General features: G+C 38.9%; 1 protein-coding gene across 3 annotated transcripts in view; it reads left to right on the top strand.

The window, feature by feature from the left end:
- Window positions 1–18,817, top strand: part of TTC39C (tetratricopeptide repeat domain 39C) — a 101,749-nt gene that overhangs the window by 31,314 nt on the left and 51,618 nt on the right. For all 3 annotated transcript variants that reach the window (XM_064294642.1, XM_003406358.4, XM_064294641.1), the window contains exons 2-4: window positions 13,698–13,746; window positions 16,550–16,678; window positions 17,933–18,047. In XM_064294642.1, coding sequence (XP_064150712.1) covers window positions 13,698–13,746; window positions 16,550–16,678; window positions 17,933–18,047 — 293 coding nt within the window. The remainder of the gene's footprint in view (window positions 1–13,697; window positions 13,747–16,549; window positions 16,679–17,932; window positions 18,048–18,817) is intronic.

The raw sequence follows: 18,817 nt of genomic DNA, 5'->3' as shown, positions 1-18,817 counted from the left end.
GGTTAGGTTACAAAGACCAGGTCGTTATGCAAAAATCAGTGTTATACAAAAATGGAGAATGACCACATCAGATCACAAAATGGAGGATGACTACATCATTGCATAACTGCCAAATTACATCATTACATAACTGCCAAACCACTGAGAATCATGGCCTAACCAAGTTGACATATAACTTTAGCCATTACAGCCAGTGTTACTCTTGCCTTGCACCTCAGTGTTCATTACTGCCAGACGTGGATTTTTAGTGTGCAAAATAGTTGGATAGTAGATTTTTCACTGTTGTCATAAAATTGAAATATTGGATGACAAGATAGTAAGTGCAGTGTATTTGGACTCAGATCATTATAAAATAAAATATTGGATATAGAGCCTGGAAAAGAAAATAATGAAAGCATATGAAAAGTAGAACACTTTCTCCAGAAAGAATTAAGCCACATTTTACACATCTTGTATTCTTTTATTTTTATCTTTAATTTAAGCTTTCATGAATATCATTGCAGCCATCCTTAATCTGAATTTTCATTCGTTCTGCTCTTAAACAGAATCTATCGTAGGCAGGTTTTTTTCATTTCTTATGTGCATGATTTTGTCGTCTTATAACGTCTCCATTAGAATACAAATAAAAATATAGCATTATTGTGTAATAGCCTGTGGAGACAAAACCCTGAATTTGGAAAACAAGTACATACGTATGCTTTTCAAAATACGTTATAAAGTTTTGGAATTTTAAAATACTTGGTAAACTGTCAGTAAGTCATTTACATGTGGTTGTGTAAGCAGTAGGAGCTTCTGAAAATGATTTGATTTTGTTACAGTTCATTTAAGTACCATATTTCTGACTTCCTTAAATAAATGGGAAACCCTGGAGGTGTAGCGATTAAAAGATAGGGCTGCTAACCATAAGGTCGGCAGTTCGAATCCACCAAGGCTCCTTGGAAGCCCTATGGGACAGTTCTGCTCTGTCGTCTAGGGTTGCTGTGAGTCGGAATTGACTGGACGGCAACAGGTTTGGTTGGTTTTTGGTTTGTAAATAAACGAGGTGTTTGTACTTATTGCCTCTTTTTATTTACTTAGGGCTCGACACAGCCTGAAGTCATGCCATTGTGAGTAAGAAATTAAAGGCCTTTGCCATTTGAATTCAGTTACTTGTTATTTCAAAAGAATAATGTGACATTTGAATTAAACGTACACTTTTAGTTAAAAGAGGTAATATATTTTTCTTCCTCTGTTCACCTGGAGGAACAGTCAGTTTTAATGCTGCTTTGAATCAGTAAATATTGTTTTTTTTATGCATTATAATTCTGTACCTCAAAAACTTATCACAGTATTCATCTTTTAAAATAACCACTTTCATTGGATGTATCAGTGATTGCTGTTTTGAGATATTTTTTTGAAGTGGACTTTTCAAATGCAGGAAGTTCCTTTTAGGCTAGAGTTGATTATCAGTGTGTAGGTTAAAAAAAAAAAAACGGAAACCCTAGTGGCGTAGTGGTTAAGTGCTGTGACCACTAACCAAAAGGTTGGCAGTTCGAGTCCACCAGGCACTCCTTGGAAACTCTATGGGGCAGTTCTCCTCTGTCCTGTAGGGTCACTATTAGTCAGAATCGACTTGATGGCAACGGGCTAGGTAAAAGATTAGATTTGTTATTTTCTAGTTTAGAGTATATTTGGGAAAACACTATGTAATTTGTTTTAAATTGTTTAAATTTATAAATACCATCATAGAATGAAGATAGCGATACATGATTATCTAGTTCTTAAGATATATTTGCCAACTTAAGAGAAAATTTTCTCGTTATGCCATAAAAGGAGACCTGGTTTAAGAAGCTACCCTGTAATGCCATCTTTAGTAGTTTGCAGAGCCCTAAATATGAACAAAAAGGAGCCCTGGTGGTGCAGTGGTCAAGCACTCGGCTGCTAACTGAAACGTCTATGGTTCAAAAGGGAGAAAAGACCTGGCGATCTGTTCTCATAAGGATTACAGCCTAGGACACCCCATGGGGCTTCACTACTCTGTCCTGTAGGGTCGCTATGAGTCAGAATTGACTTGATGTCGCAAAGCAGTAACAACGGTGAACAATTCAAGAAATATATTTGTAAAATGATACGTTAAAGAGAGCTAACAGTAAATGTAGGGAGTCATTTGAACTATTTTGGTTACCCCAGCGACCACCAAGTATTATTCCTGTTTTCAGTAGTAGCTTCTTAGGCACAGAAAAAAGTGTTTTTCTTTATTTAGAACCAATTCATTATTCTTTTTTTTTTTTTTTAATTGTGCTTTAAGTGAAAGTTTTTAAATCAAGCCAGTCTCTCATACAAAAATTTATATACATCTTGCTATGTAGGAAACCCTGGTGGTGTAGTGGTTAAGTGCTATGGCTGCTAACTAAGATGTTGGCATTTCGAATCCACCAGGCGCTCCTTGGAAACTCTATCAGGCAGTTCTGCTCTGTCCTCTAAGGGTTGCTATGAGTTGGAATCAACTCGAGGGCAGTGGGTTTTTGGTTCTTGCTTTATGTACTTCTAGCTGCTCTCCCCCTAATGAGACAGCACACTCCTTCTCTCTACCCTGTATTCCTTTCCCGTGTCCATTCAGCCAGCTTCTGTCGCCCTCCAATTCATTACTCTTAACTCTAGTCAGTAAATATTTATATTCTGCCTTCTATATGCTGGGCACTACATTAGTGAATTTTTCACTCAATAAAGCAGCTTTACAGCATGAAAGAGGAACAATTTCTCCTATCACACAGCCGTCTTAAATAACTCAAAATACAGAATCTCCTTTCTCTGTCTTCATTAAGTTATTCTCTTGTTCATTTGTCCATCCTGCCATTCATTCATTCATTCAGCAAGTATTCACTGAGAACATTCTGGATGCCAGGCCCTGTGCTACTGGTGCTGAAAGGGAGAAATGCTGAAGGAGACAGAACCTTCCATTCTGGTGGGAAAGGCAGTGACCTCGTGAGAAGTGCCCAGAGGCAGGGCCCCAGCCCCACCTGAGCGGCCAGGAAGGGTGGTCGGAAACGATTGCCATCCTGACCAAGCCTAGAGGATGAGCCAAGCTAGCAAGAGAAAAGAGGCCAGACAGACAGTGATGGAGGCAAGGGAACACCATCTGCCAAAGACCAACACAAGAAAGGAGGCTATGCTCATCCCATTGTTTTTATCTTGATTTTGAATTTTCCCAGGTTAAATTAAGATGATAATAGTAAAGGAAATAAAATGGGAACAGTTTGATTCTCCCTTGTTCTTGTCTCTAGACAAACTTAATTTTTATACAGAGATTTTATTTCGTAAATTATCAGCTTACTAAATAATCTGTCATTTTAATTAGACTGGTTAATTCTAACCAGGAAATCATTTGGGCTTTAAAAGATGGGGAATGTAGGACCAAACCATGTTCCCTGGCTTTCATTTCACTTTCTCTGTCTTCTCTCATCTCTCGCCCTGTAGGCCTGGCTGGCAGTACCTCTCGGAGGAGAAACTGCCCTCCAGCTCTCAAGGCTACCAGCTTCCCAGCCTCCCACCCAGGCCAAGCACTCCATGTCTCCTGTCCTGTTCACCATTTTTTTTTTTTTGTTGTTGTTAAAACCTTTCCACTCCATGTTCCAAAGGATACCCCACCATCTGCTACTTTTTCCTATGCTGGATACCAGAGGCGAGCCTAAAAAACTAAAGTTTTGGTTTGGTCATCTGGTTGTGGAACCAGCGTATATGTTAAAATTACCTCAGTGGCCTTCAGGAATATCTTGTCGTATTCAGGGGGTGCATTCTTTTTTTTTTTTTTTAATTTATTGTGCTTTAAGTGAAAGTTTACAAATCAAGTCAGTTTCTCACATAAAAACTTACATACACCTTACTTACGTACTCCCAATTACTCTCCCCCCAATGAGACAGCCCGCTCCCTCCTTCCAGTCTCTCTTTTCGTGACCATTTTGCCACCTTCTAACCCCCTCTACCCTCTCATCTCCCCTCCAGATAGGAGATGCCAACATAGTCTCAAGTGTCCACTTGATGCAAGTAGCTCACTCCTCATCAGCATCTCTTTCCAACCCATTGTCCAGTCCAATCCATGTCTGACGAGTTGGCTGTGGGAATGGTTCCTGTCCTGGGCCAACAGAAGGTTTGAGGACCATGACCGCCAGGGTCCTTCTAGTCTCAGTCAGACCATTAAGTCTGATCTTTTTATGAGAATCGGGGGGTGCATTCTTAATGTGTGTGCACCCTAGAAAAGAGTATATCTGTAAGAATTTTCATATCTCATTTGTCCATGGGGGGGGACGGGAGTTATCAGCTTGACAACCCAGGGACTTATGTTTAAGCAGGTAGTGGGGATAGGAGATGAGGAGAGGTTTGAAACTGAGATCTTGTTTATGAAATCTGTATTCTCTAAGGGTAGCACCTTTAATGAACAGGTAGACTAGGGAAAATTTGACCACTAGCATAAAACCCAAAAACCCACTGGCATAGGGACATAATAAGTCTTATTTCTATCTGGCTAGATGTGGTCTTAAAAAAACTAAACCAAATCCATTGCTGTTGAGTCAGTTCCGACTCATAGCGACCCTATAGGACAGAGTAGGACTGCCCCATAAGGTTTCCAAGGAGCACCTGGTAGATTCGAATTGCCGACCTTTTGGTTAGCAGCTGTAGCTTTTAACCAGTACACCACTGAGATGTGGTCTTAGAGAACTGCAGATGGGCATGAGGGATCTTTTTGGGGTGATATAAATGTTCTAAAATTGAATTCTGGTGATGGTTGTACAACTCTGTAAATCTACCAAAAATCATTGAGCTGTACCCTTAAAAGGAATGAAATTTATGGTATAAAAATTATGTCTCAAGAAAGCTCTTTAAAAAGAAAGCAATTTTCATAGGAGATAAGGCTTACTTTGGACATATCATCAGGAAAAGACCAATCACTAGAAAAGTACATCATATTTGATGTACAGTGGAGGGTCAGCGAAAATGAGGGAAACCCTCAATGAGATGGATTGATCCAATAGCCACAACAGTGGACTCGAACATACCAATAATCATGAAGATGGTACAGTATGGGACAAAATTTCATTCCATTGTATGTAAAGTTGCCATGAGTTGGAGCTGACTTGATGGCAACTAACAACAACGTAAAGGGCCAAGGCCCAGTTTTTTGTTTTGTTTTTTACTTTTCCCTCAGGGTGCCCTTTAATTTTCTACCCTCAAGCTGTAGTAAGGGACCATCAAGGCTCCTGCTTATTCTGTCCCTGTTGGGGAAGAGATCCAGGGTCTCAACTTCCCCCACAAAACTCCTCCTATGTCCTGCTACAAGCTAAAAGCTTTACAGCTTCCACTGGGAGTCTTTCGTGGCGTCTTGGCACCAGAAGGGAAATTACAAGGACGCTTTTCTGATATGATTCAAGGCCACATCACAAGCAGTTAATGTAACAAAAATAAACAGTAGGGAACACCAGTGGCGATGAATGCAACCATGGCTGTATGCACAGGAGCCGCAGGGCTCAGAAGGTGTGTTGCTGGCTCACTTTCTGGGTACTGGTGCCCCTCCTGACTGAGGGGTGCCGTGACCTGGAGTGGTGCCTGGGACATGCTCGTGGTGTGCTGTGGAATCCCAGAGTCCCAAGAAAGGTGGGCGGCTGTTAAAAAAAAGTCTGGAAACTTGCATCTCCAGGGCCTGAAGACTGGACCTATTCCAAACACTTGTAAATTAAGTACTCATAAACTAAATGTCTGTCATGAGAAACACTTTTAGAGACGCTCTGTCCTTTCGATAAAAAGTTGCTCAATAATCACCCATTGACTTGTCTGAAAAGTAAGAATAGAGTCTTTCCATGAAACTCTCCACTGCTGTCTCTGATCCCACCATCTGTCTATCAGTTTGTTGTACTGTTGGGGGCTTGCGTGTTGCTGTGATTCTGGAAGCTATGCCACTGGTATTTCAAATACCATCAGGGTTACCCATGGTGGACAAGTTTCAGTGGCACTTCCAGACTAAGATTAGGAAGAAAGACCTACTGATCTGCTTCCAAAAAACAAGCAGTACATACCCTGTGGATCCTAACAGGAGGTTGTTCTGTCACAACAGAACATTGTCCAATATAGCCCTGGCAGATGAGCACCTTAGGCTGGAAGGCACTCAAAATGCGTAATGGCCTCAACAGTGGACTCGAGAATATCACCAATCGTGAAGATGGTACAGGACTGGGAAAAGTTTGTTTTCCTGTACGTGGTGTCACCATGAGTCGGAAGCAACTCTCGGCAGCTAACGACATCATCTTCTGTTAAAGAAGACACGCATATTTATTTATATTAGCAAAAGCAATTTCTGTGGGTTCAGGTTGATGAAGATCCTATATCTGGTTATTTTTTTCCAACCCTGTGGAGGAAAGTCCATCAGATGAAATGTCATTGTGAACCATGGATTTTGGAGTAGATGCTTTGTTTGTTCATAAACAGACATGTACTGGACACCTGTTGTCTGCTAGATTCTGTCCTCCATGGTCAGGGCAGCAGCACATAACAGAGACTGGGTCCCTGTCCTGTGGAGCTTCCATTTATTCAAACACACAAGTAAATAATTAGACAAATATTCAATAGTAGCAAGTGCTCTGCAGAGAATTAAAATATAGAGATGTGATAGAGTGATTGGAAGCTTACTAATGTATCCTTCTGAAAAAGAACACTAGAGATGAGGAAACCAAAGATGGCAAATAGCCCTTTTCAGATTTCATCCGGCATATTTTTTTTTATGGCGTTAGAGGGGGCCTCATTCATCTACAAAAAAATATGATGACAAAGGATAATCAGTAATGACTTGGCGAGTAAAATTAACAACCATTTACCCATTTTTCATCACAGTTTATTAAAAGTTCATTTAGGATGTTACTTTCCAGCTGCCAAACTGGATGGGTGTAGGCTCTGTGAAGAGATGGTGCTCTTGCTCATTTTTGTGTCTCCAGAGCCTGCCATGTTGTTGGTGTTCAGCTAATATATTTGAAATGTCTGCATGAAACAAAACTAGATTCAGTAGAATTTTCCTTGTAGCCCTATGGAAGAACAGGCCACCTTTTATTTACTTTTTAAACTGAAGAAGAACATTATCAGTCATGACTTGGATATGTGCTATTAAAATTAAATATCCTGGTCTTTTAAGAACATATTTGTTGTATTACTTAAAAGAAAATTTATAGTTAGTTCTTAGATAACTTTGTTGATGGAGGCCAGGAGCAACCCAGAAAGCCATACATTATTTCTTTGACTTTGATAGTGATTTCTCTTGCTTTTGTTTTGGCCGATTTCCTTAATCACCCTCCTAATCTTTCTGCGTGGGTTGAGTTGACATTTTAATTTTTCACTGAGCAAACTGAGTAGCTGTGTGTTACGGGAAACCAGACATTAGACCTGGACATTTATTGTGGGTAACTTGGAAGATGTGGAGCAGTGGAGTGCGTGGGCTTTGGAGTTGGACCTGATCAATAGTACTTCTTTCTCAGGCTTGATGATGTGAGGATGATACTTAATGAATGCAATAGAGCCATGGTACTCCTATGAAGGTGATACAACTTTTTACAAACACCACAGATAATGAATGTTATAATCTGATTTGTAATAGGATTCAAAAGGAAAAATTCTACTGATGCTGTCTAGTCATCTATGAGACCTCTAACCCTGGTGGCACAGTGGTTAAGTGTTCAGCTGCTAATCAAAAGGTCGGCAGTTTGAATCCACCAGCTGCTCCTTGGAAACCCTATAGGGCATTCTCCTCTGTCTTGTAGGGTCACTCTGAGTTAGAATCGACTCAAAAGCAATGGTTTTTCTTTTTTCAGGGATGCTCGACTCTATGGCAACAGGTTTGGATTTTTTGGTTTATGCGATGCATAATGGAGCATTTGGAGTACTTAAAAAAAAAACAGCTAAGATGATTCAGAATAGATCTTTTCCTTTTGAAAAATAATCTTTTTTTTTTTTGCTTTGAAAAATACTCAACTGTTATGAATCATATCAAGAAAAAAACGAATCTTTTCATATTTTATTTTTCCTCAGCCATCACCTGAGGGAATAGGGGGCTTTTTCCCCTAAGATAGGAACCTTTGAACTAGATTTTTTTCCCCGTCACTCTGCATGTGATAAACATGCTCTTTGATAAATGTTTGTTGAATGAATGCTGCATGAACAGGGTTCTAAAAGCACTCCTGTTCTTCCTTGCTATCATAATACGAGTAGAGAAAAATCTTTCCGTCTCTTTAGCCAGTGAGTGATAAAGAGCTTTTGTACCAAGGCACCTGCAGCCCAAACATTCCTTTTTCTGTTATTGTTGAAACATCTCAAACCTAGATTGAGGCCTTTGGCAGCTCACCACAACTGTTTCCATTTCTGTGTGGTGTTAAAAAGTAAATTCAATATAATTGGAAAACATAGCTCGTTTTAGAAGAATCAAATTAATCTTATCTTTCGATTGTTACCACAGTGTACTCAAAGTTCCAGAACTTGAGACACAAGAGGGTAAAAACTGAGCCTGTAGCCCAGGGACCAAGAGTGATAGCTAAGTGAGGTCTCCAGTTAGGCCGTGGAGATCTCCGGGTGTTGTCTCTTCAGTACTGACTTCTGCATGTTCAAAGCATGCATTTTTAGTTTTTAACTCAGCCCTCTTTAAACTCTTTATATATGCCTTGTATTTATTTATTTATTTACCGACATGGGAAATGGGGTAGGTAGAGGGAAGATTTCACTAATAGAAATGAAAAAATTAAATAAGATAATTAGTTCAAATAGCAAGAAAATAAGTAATATATGGTTCTATTTGATGTCTTACTCCTCCCCCCTCCCATTTTAAACAGATGCATTTAAAATCTTATTTACACTGGTTATATGGATTATATTTTTTAAAAATCCCCAAATCATTTGCATTTGCTTTGGGAAGACAGTCAGAGACTGCTTGGTGAGTGATCTCTTACAAGTGTCTCTATCTTTTGGGGCCAGTTCCCACTTAGCCTTGTGCTAAAGATGCCCTGGGCCCAGCTGGTCACTGGCTGGGCAGCTTGGCCTCAGCTTGCCACAAAGTGAATAACCCACTCCCGCATAAGCAGGACTTGGCTGTTTTGCTGTTGAATCACTCCATATTCTGTTTGGTTGGCTGGATGATACATCCTGGGGAGGAATTGTATCAAAGCAACAACTGAATCACAGGAAGTGTTAATTGAATTACAGGAAGTGTTTAGAAGTAAATTGACTTAAATGATGCCTGTGTCTCTTTAAAAGGTGTTTAAATGTGGGGAGAATTTCTGTGGTGATGGCATTAGAACAGAGATGGTGATCAGAGTAGTTTTAGTCATGACTATTTAGCACCCCGCCCCCAACACACACACTTTTCGTTGAAAAAAAACACCCTTAATCTTGTTGTCCCTCACAACAAGTATTTTTATTGTCCATAGGTATTGGAGTCATAGTTTACACAGAATTCTTGTTTTTACCTTAAGTTCTATCAGATGTATTTTTCTACATTCTAATACTTTCCCATCTGACTTTTTTTTTTTTTGAGGCATTTCTTCAATTGCAAATAGTTTTTTAAAACCTCAGTTTTTCACTCTTCTAGCTAATGCTGTGGTGAAAAGCTGCCTGCACATAGAAGTTTTCTTCTGTTGGCATTAACTGTATTTTTAGAAAGAAAAATGGAATACTGGACCAGATCTGTCCTTCTAGAGCCCATTTTTGGAGATACCAGGCAGAGCAGAAGATAGCACGTATCCCCTTGGCAGACGTTATGGCAGAAGTTGTGTTTCTGAAGGCAAGGGCAGAGGAATTTAGAGAAACATTCAATGTTGCTTAGATTGCTAATCCTATGAATTGTTAGGTGGCCCCTGGGACTGTGACTTTTAAAACAGGGTAGGTCCCGTAAGTAGTTTGGGTCACAGAAGAGGCACAGCTTCCATTGAGAGTAACGGATGAGTTCATGCGATTCTTTCTTCAACCCTGGGGTCTGGGATGCTGGGGCAGCAGTTAAAGATGTGTATGACTGACATGGGCGAATTAGACTTAGGGGTCCCAGAGTTCCATTGCAACCCTCAAGGGCCCAATCGCCACACGTTTGGAAGGGAGAAGAGTCATTCTGGAGAGTTCTTCTAAGAACTCGACATAGATAGGGAACATTTTCAGAACTATCAAAGAAAGGCTTAAAAGATGCCACCATTTGCCACTATGTTTGGGGGGATAAAATTGTATTTGAAGAAGCGTATTTGGTAAGAGATTGTCTTGTAGTAATTATGCCCATTTATTGGATGAAAAATTCCTTTGAGAATCAAATATTTACATCATTATTTCAGGAAACAAAATCTTAATTGGTCTAATTTTTAATATCCTGGAGAAGCTTAAAATTTTTCCATGGCACTGTTGGTGAATATAGGAATAGCCAATCAATTACTTTCTTGTATTCTCAGCAGGTTTTCAACCTTTGGGATACTCTCTATACAGAGAGAAAAATTTTGAGCAGTTTTATTACTAATAGTTTATTTTCAAAAAGCAAACTATGGCAGCGACCATAAGAAGCCTTCTCATTAAAGGATTCCAAAATACACTTTTAATTTTTGGGGAGCATTTTTACTTGTATGTTTGTTTTTTAACTTTTTATGTTAGACAATTTCTTATATATTCCAAAGTACATAGAATAGTTTAATGAATTTCCATGTTCTAATCACCCCAGCTTCAACAATTATCAAATCATAGCCAATCTTATCTTACCTATACTTCTACCCACTTTTAATCGTCTTACCTCAAAGTATTTTGACACAATCTCAGTCATATCATTTTGTCTATAAATAGTTTCATACCTCCAGAAAAGCAGAGAATCCCTTGAAACATTGCTATAGTATCACTGCAGCACCTAAAAAAAAAAAAAGCAATTCATTAATATGATCAATGGTCATTTACCTGATTTTTTATTTTTTTCTCTTTTCATAAGGAGAAGCTCACATGCAGTAAAGAATTTTTATGTATGTCATCAATGTGACTACCATCCAGATCAAGTTATGGAGCATTTCCAGCGCTCCAGTTGGTGTCCCCTTGGGCTTCCGTCTCAGTCAGTATCCCCCCAAGGGGAACCACTGTTCTGACCTCTGTTACCATTAAAGGTTATGCATCTTCTGTCCTGTTTAAGAAATCTTTGCTTAACTATGTTCTGTCTGTTTTTTTCTCCCTTTTATCCTAGAAGTCTTACTGGTTTTCTTTTTACTTTTAGGTTGATAATCCATCTCAAATTAAGTTTTGTTTTTGGCATGAAGTAAGAGTTAAGATTTATTTTTTTCTATGTGACCTAGCACTATTTACTGAAAAGATTAGCCTTTCCCATCTGAATTGCAGTGGCACCTTTGTCATAAATCATATATTCTATTCCATTGACCTGTTTGTTTATCCTTGAGCCAATATTCCACACTGTTTTAATTACTGTAGCTTTATTAAGTTTTAATATCTGGTAATGTAAGTCCTTTAGTTTTGTTGTTCTTCAGGTTTGATTGGATGATGGTAAGTATTTTGCCTTTTCATATGAATTTTAGACTCAGTTTACCTACCGAAACACGCACACAGCAGGGATTTTGCTTGGGATTACATTGAAGCTCCAGTTCAATTTGGGAGAAATTAACATCTTAATATTATTGTCTTCCGATCATTAAGATTTGTATATATGTTTATTTAGGCCAGTGGGTCACAACGAAGGTCAATTTTAGCCTCCAGCTGGTAGTTGGCAATGTCTGGGGACATTTTCATTGTCTCATTTTGGGGGGTGTGCATCTAGTGGGTAGAGGACAAGAAGGCCCATCAGCTTCCTACAATGCACAGGACAACCCCCACAACAAAAAATTATCTGGATCTGGCCCCAAAATGTCAATAATGCCACTGTTGAGAAATCTTGACTTAGGTCTTTAATATCTCTTAGGAATGTTTTGGGTTGTCAGTGTAGGGATATTATATATCTTGGTAAGGTTTATTCTTAGATATTTTTTGGTGCTATTGTGAATGGTAATTTTTAAAATTTCATTTGCTAATTGTATGTTGCTAGTTTTTTTACTGGGTATGTTGCTAGTGTTTATTTGTGTTTATGTGTTTGTATATGTGTATATATGTATATATACATATATGTTGTTTTTATATCTCTCCTTACACATCGTTATTGTTTTATATGTCTTTTATTTTAGAGATTTCCATTCAATCTCTTGTTTTCCCTTACACTTTTTTACTGTTGTCCAAGAATCTCGGACCTTTGTCCTGTAGAACTTCCCACAGCTTGGATTTTCTGATTGTATCACCATAGTGGTGTTAATGTGTTCCTCTGTCCTGTGTCTTTATGATTGTGGCCTATATCCATGAATTCATAAAAAAAAAAAAAACCCAAACCTGTCGCTATCGAGTCTGGTCCGACTCATAGTGACTCTATAGGACACAGTAGAACTGTCCTATAGAGTTTCCAGGGAACGCCTGGTGGATTTGAACTGCTGACCTTTTGGCTAGCAGCCGTAGCACTTAACCACTAAGCCACCGGGGTTTCCGTTAGGAGCCGCACAATGGTGATACTCTAATTTTCTCCTTTGCTTTTCATTTATTAGCTCAGGATACTTCTGTAAAGAGAAATTTCCTGCGAACCAATTGGTTACTCTGAGTTCATAGAGAAAAGGCAGGATAAATATCCTTTTCCTTTTTTTTTTTTTTTTTATCATTTTTAAAAATAATGACTTGGTTCCCTAGGATCTTCCGTAGGTAACCAATGAGTTTCTTCTTCTTCTTCTTCTTTTTAATTAAAAAGAGTATTGTGAACTCAGGGTTGAAACTTACTTGATGTCTCAGTCCATGCTGTTTTTATCCTTACTGGCGATTCAGTTGTTCTCTTTGGCTAGTGGCAACCTCTTCAGAACCCTAATATATTTTCTAAACTTCCTTGCTTTCATAACAAAATATCCCAGGCTCATTTCGAACATTCCTTGCCCCTGACCTAGAATCAGCCGTCTCTTCAAGGAGTGATCGTTTCTTTTACTTATTATGTTTAGAGAGGCTGCTTTGTTGTTAGTTGCTGGCCAGGCAGCTCAGACTCACGGCGACCTCATGTATAACAGAACATTTGTATTCTTGAAATTGTATTGATGTTGGTTTGATTTGGTTTCATTCATTGACCTACCTGTGAAATCAGATTCTGACTGTATCCCAAAGGAGAAATGGCTGACTAGGGCGGCTTTCTTAATGCTGTGTGGGTAGAGTAGTAAGTTTGTGAGGTCTGGCTCCTTGGTGGAACCCTTTGATCTACTCGAGAAATCATAGTTGTTTTATGTGTGTAAGCTTTTGAGCAAGTTTTCCTTTTAAAAAATGAATATTAATCATCTTCCTTTGACCATATTCTGGCAGGCGTCAGATGGTTTCTTCAGTCTTTATAATAACTGTCAAGTCTTTAATAGCTGTAATGAAAAGACTTACTAAGGCAGTCTGTATGATTTGAAATTCTTGTTTGCCCTGCTTCGAAGAATAAGGGGCATATTCTATCCTGGCAGAGAGAGCTGTGAACCACCTTGTCTCTTTAACTTTTTTCTTGGTATAATTTAATCAGCTTGAAGACCCCAACTCCTGTTTAGTTGTTAGGATTATAGAGTGATCCTGATAGCTCCAATGCTGTTAAAATTAAAATTTATAATAAAATTAATTTTATTTTGTTTCTTTAACAGAAATCATAGCCCATTAATGAGTTTTGGAGCCAGCTTTGTCAGTTTTTTGGTAAGTTGATATGGGGAGAGGTTTTGGTATGAAGGAAATAAATGTATAAAATATGCCTGTTAGTAGTCACTGCCATATAGATACACACTATTGTGGAAGATTTTTTTTAAATTTAAAAACAGAAATAACGTTTTTGCCTGTTAGCTAATGTTTATGCAGTAATTTCTTTTCCCTATCTGTAAAAATAAAATGCTTATACCTTACTTCTAGAGTATTATATATTTTACAACCAGAATCCTTTTTAGAATAAAAATGTAATTGAAAGACCTCTCCAAAAGTTAAAGCAGCGTTTAGGATCATTAGAAGAAAAAAAAAAAATCTGTGTTTGGGTAATAAAGGTTTGTTCTAAAATTATGGAGTAAATGTGGCCTGGAATACAAGTTCGGTCCACAGAGCTAATATTTAGGAATTGAGGGGATAGGCTGCAGTCAGGTTTTAAAGTAAATTGGGCAGTGCAGAAAGTTGGATGCTTTCATTTTTTCATAAACACTTATAAGTTCACACAATGTACTTTTAAACATGTAGATTTTTTAAAAAAAATTTCCATGGAGTTATATAACAGCCAACAAGAAGTCATGAGTGGATACAGAGAGAAGTAAAAGGGAGAAACATGAAAATGGGCATGTGGTACTACTCAGCTTGGCAGCCGCTGATCCTGGTGACTAGACCAGCTTCTGTTGAGATGAGGTTTTCATTCAAGTTAATTATTTCCTCTTATTGCCAGGTAACATAACAAAATTTTAAGGCTTACTGTTTACAAGAAGATGGCCGCTGGCTGGTGCAAACAGTTCCCACCCAGCTACTAACTGAAAGGTTGGCAGTTGGAATCTACCCAGTGGTGCTGTGGAAGAAAGGCCTAGCAGTCTACTTCCATAAGAAAGTGTGAAAACCCTATGGAACACAGTTCTACTCAGACATACATGGGGTCACCATGAGTCGCAGTTGTCTCAACAGCAACAGGTTTATTTGCAAGATGGCATAGTTCCTGACCTTAAGGAAAATGGTACCAGGTGGGGATCATAAGATTAAAGATTTAAAAAAACCTTAATCTTAGTACCCAATTACCTACAAGGACTTTAAGGAAGGCATAAGGAATGGGTCTTGGCTGTGTGGAGGATGAGGTGGAGAAGAGACACCGTGGTATTTGAGGCAGGGTTGAGATTTCAGCAGCCTCGGGATGGTTGGGAAGAGAAGTGTGACAGGGAGACTTGGGCAGAAGTGGCACAGGTCTGGTTTGGATAGAACGGAAAACTGGTTAGAGTCATACTGCTTCAAATGCCAAAGTGGGTCTGGCTGGCTGAATGTGATGGGGAACGGAGAGCCAGACACAGTTAGTCTATTAGGTCCCTCCACATACGGTGTCCCACAGTGACTCCGCCGCTGCCCTGCGCCAGTTCATCTTAGAAACTTCAGTTCTTCTACTGGGTAAAAGTAACAGGTTTTTAAGAGAGATGGGATCGCCCCTTCCCAGGTCAAGTGTGGCCTGGGAAACCATCCAAGATCAGGTGCCTGGAAACTAGCTGTCAGTAGAATTTGTAAAATGAATTCCTTAGGAGTGAACCACTGGAATTGATGTTCCTGCAGAGATCGATGATATTCAAAGGACACCTGCTAGCTGTTGTTTCATTAGAATTTCTAAAACAGAAAGTCACATACAGAAGAGAAACAGTAAGACTAAGCTCTGATTATTCAGCAGAAACCATGCAGGCTGACAATGGGATGACATATGTAAAACCTTGAAAGAAAAAAATTGCCAACCAGGAATAATATATCCTGCAAAACTCTCGTTCAAATATGATGGTGAAATTAGGACATTCCCAGATAAACAGAAATTATGGGAATATGTAAACACCAAACTAAAATTATAAGAATTATTAAAGGGAGCCCTTTAGTCTGAGAACAAAGTCAGACCACAGCCTGAATCTAGGACGCGAGATGGTACCAGCCAGATAGCAACCTAGGAAATGAACTCTCAAGGACTATCCAAAACCAAATCAACTGCAGCAGGGAACCAGAGAGATTAATCTGTAAATGACAACAACGGCAAAACAAAGAGGGAATAAACGATGTAGGTATAGAACTTGCTAATGGAGAGGAAGGCAGGGCAATACCAAGTAATAATAGACTGGTTCAAACCTAGGAAGATAAGGGTAAATTTCAAGGTAACCACAAAGAAAGTTAACAGACCTACTCATCAAAATGAAGAAAAGCATAAAGTCTCTTTAGAATTTCTGTGCAGCACTTGATGGAGCCAGCGATACACACGTGGGCAAAGTGGACTTTTGAGTGAAGCACCATGATAAAAACGGAATTGAGTGGACCAATTAGAAATTATACAGCGTTGTTGTTCCTGTGTTTAACAACAACAAAATTGTAAAACAGTAATTTCAAGGACACCTAGTACCATATATTTTTTCATGTTGATGTTGTTGTTGTTGTGTGCCCTTGAGCCAATTGCGACTCATAGCGACCCTACGGCACAGAACAGAACTACCCCATAGGGTTTACAAGGAACAGCTGGTGATTTCAATGGCTGATCTTGTGGTTGCCAGCCTGAGCTCTTAACCACTGCACCACCAGGGCTCGGGTGTCATAGAAGTACGGTATATTCTTATTTTATATTGAGATTACAGTTTCTTTAAGATGAATGAGGCATGCTGTAACATTCTGATTATTTTACTTGCAACAAATAGTTTGTGTGATTTTTTTTTTTTCCCCCAGTTTGGAGTTTTCTTATGATAAATTGCCCTAAATTTTCAGACATTTACCGATTTCGTTCATTTTCTCATTTCTTTGTTGGAAGAACGCCATGATGACATTTGAGGAGGAAAAAATGCAGTTGGCCTGTGATGACTTAAAAACTACAGAAAAGCTGTGTGAGAGTGAAGAGGCTGGGGTGATTGAAACAATCAAGAACAAGATCAAGAAGAATGTAAGTCCTGAGTCACTAAGTTATGAACTGTGAGCCATGTTACTCATTTACTCTGTTTTCAGTATTTGGAATATGACTGAAAAAAAGCACGGAATGTCTCTTGTGGCTTCTGATTATGTAAAATGTATTTTTTAAAACAATAGGAGCCCCCTTTAGTCATTAGAGTATTTTGGTATTAGTAGGTGTTACGACAAAGAGGAGCCCTGGTGATGCAGTAGTTAAGAGTTCGGCTGCTAACCAGAAGGCCATCATGTGTACTGTTGGCATATTTGCCAAAATCCTGAGAAATTTCTCAGATTACTTCTTACATCATTTTGGAAGCATATGGAAGCTATTTAGCTTATTTTGTTCAAGTTTACTGTGTATTAAAAAATAACATTCTGTTGCACAGTGACTTTTCTTCGTTTTAGAAACATTCTTCATGATAAAGACCAACATTTTATAAAAAGTGGGGTTTTTTGATTTGACTTTTTTCTTTTTCCCTAGAGGCAGACACCTTAGAGGATATGGCCTACGTTTCAAATTCAGTCTGTGATTTATTCAAAGCTAATATTTAATTCCATTTTTAATATTTAATTCCAGAGTATTTCCTCTATAACTAAGATATTATCAGTTCTGACCCTCACATCTCCATTGCCTGCAGCAAGGGAATACACCCTAATATTAGTCTTACCTGAGGGTGGAAGGCTGCAAAGGTAGTAGATTCTATACCTTGGGGATGTTTTGTACTTTCAGTAATTTTTAATTGGGCTAAGAATTGACATTATTTTTAAAAAGGTAAAACTCTGAAGTTTTGTGTCTGTTTTCACAGGCCATGAATTCCGTTTTCATCATTTAGAAGATTTGTTTTGAGGTTACAACGCTCGTCAGCATTGTACCATTAACAAAACAGAGCTAGACCTAATGGGAATATAGAACTATCAGGCTCATACCGGCACCCTGGTAGCATAGTGGTTGAGAGCTGCTGCTGCTAACCAAAAGGTTGGCATATTAAATCCACCAGCCACTCCTTGGAAATCTTATGGGGCAGTTCTACTCTGTCCTATAGGGTCGCTATGAGTTGGAATTGACTCAACAGCAATGGGTAATGGTAATGGTAAGGCTCATACTATCAATTGGGTCCTGGCTCTGCGTGACTGCCATGTTTCACAATTCCTATGTGAAACTATTTTGCACAGTAAAGTAATAGTTGTTTGGAAGGAGTAGTGTCCTTGTGTGTGATTTAATGCTGCGTACTTTCATTCCACCGAACAGGTTGATGTCCGAAAATCTGCCCCTTCCATGATTGATCGGCTTCAGAGGCAGATAATCATAGCTGACTGTCAAGTTTACCTGGCTGTGCTTTCTTTTGTAAAACAAGAGTTATCAGGTATGCTGAAGCATTAATTTTGATGGCTTGTCCTATTCAGTGGACACATCAGTAATATTCTTTTTTTAGAATGCCTTGTGTTTCAGTCTTTGAAAACATGTGGCGCCTCTTTGGGGCATGATACTGATTTATTACTTGGGAAATTGAAACCACAAGTGCTTAGTGTGTATTTGTGGAGTAATTTTAGTCCCAAAGTCTGTGCTTTATCGGCTTGTCTCAGATAATTATGTTGTTGTAGGGTGCCTTTTAGTCAATTCTGACTCATAGCAACCCCATGTGGCAGAGTAGAACTGTCTCATAGGGTAGAACCACCCTCTAGGCTGTAATCTTTGTAGAATCAGATTGCCAGGTCTTTCTCCAGCGGAGCCGCTGGCCGGGTTCCAACTGCCAGCCTTTTGGCTAGCAGCCAAGTACTTAACCATTGCGCCCCCAGAGCTTAATTCTGTCATACCTACTAAATTACAAGTGTGTGTGTGTAGTACTTCTTCTTTATGCAAATCAAGTTGTGATAACATTTAAAGGGAAATATAACAGGCTTAAATTCTAGTTTTTCGGGAAATTGTTATTGAAGGCCTGAGGGTGCACTATAAATTTCCTAATACACTTGTAGAACCCGTGTTTTAAAAACCTTCAATGAGGGACATAAACTAATTTAAATAGCCTGTCCAAGACAAATGTTTTCTAGGCATTTGTAGCTTTAATTTCTTGAGTGATACAGACTCAGTCGAGTCTCTAATAGCTTGCTTTAAGACCAGCTAAACATGACACAA

The sequence above is a fragment of the Loxodonta africana genome, chromosome 11, assembly GCF_030014295.1.
Source record: "Loxodonta africana isolate mLoxAfr1 chromosome 11, mLoxAfr1.hap2, whole genome shotgun sequence".
NCBI classification, from domain to species: Eukaryota; Metazoa; Chordata; class Mammalia; order Proboscidea; family Elephantidae; genus Loxodonta; species Loxodonta africana.
Note: the sequence above shows the minus strand (reverse complement) of the source record. Positions and strands in the feature narration are given on the sequence as shown.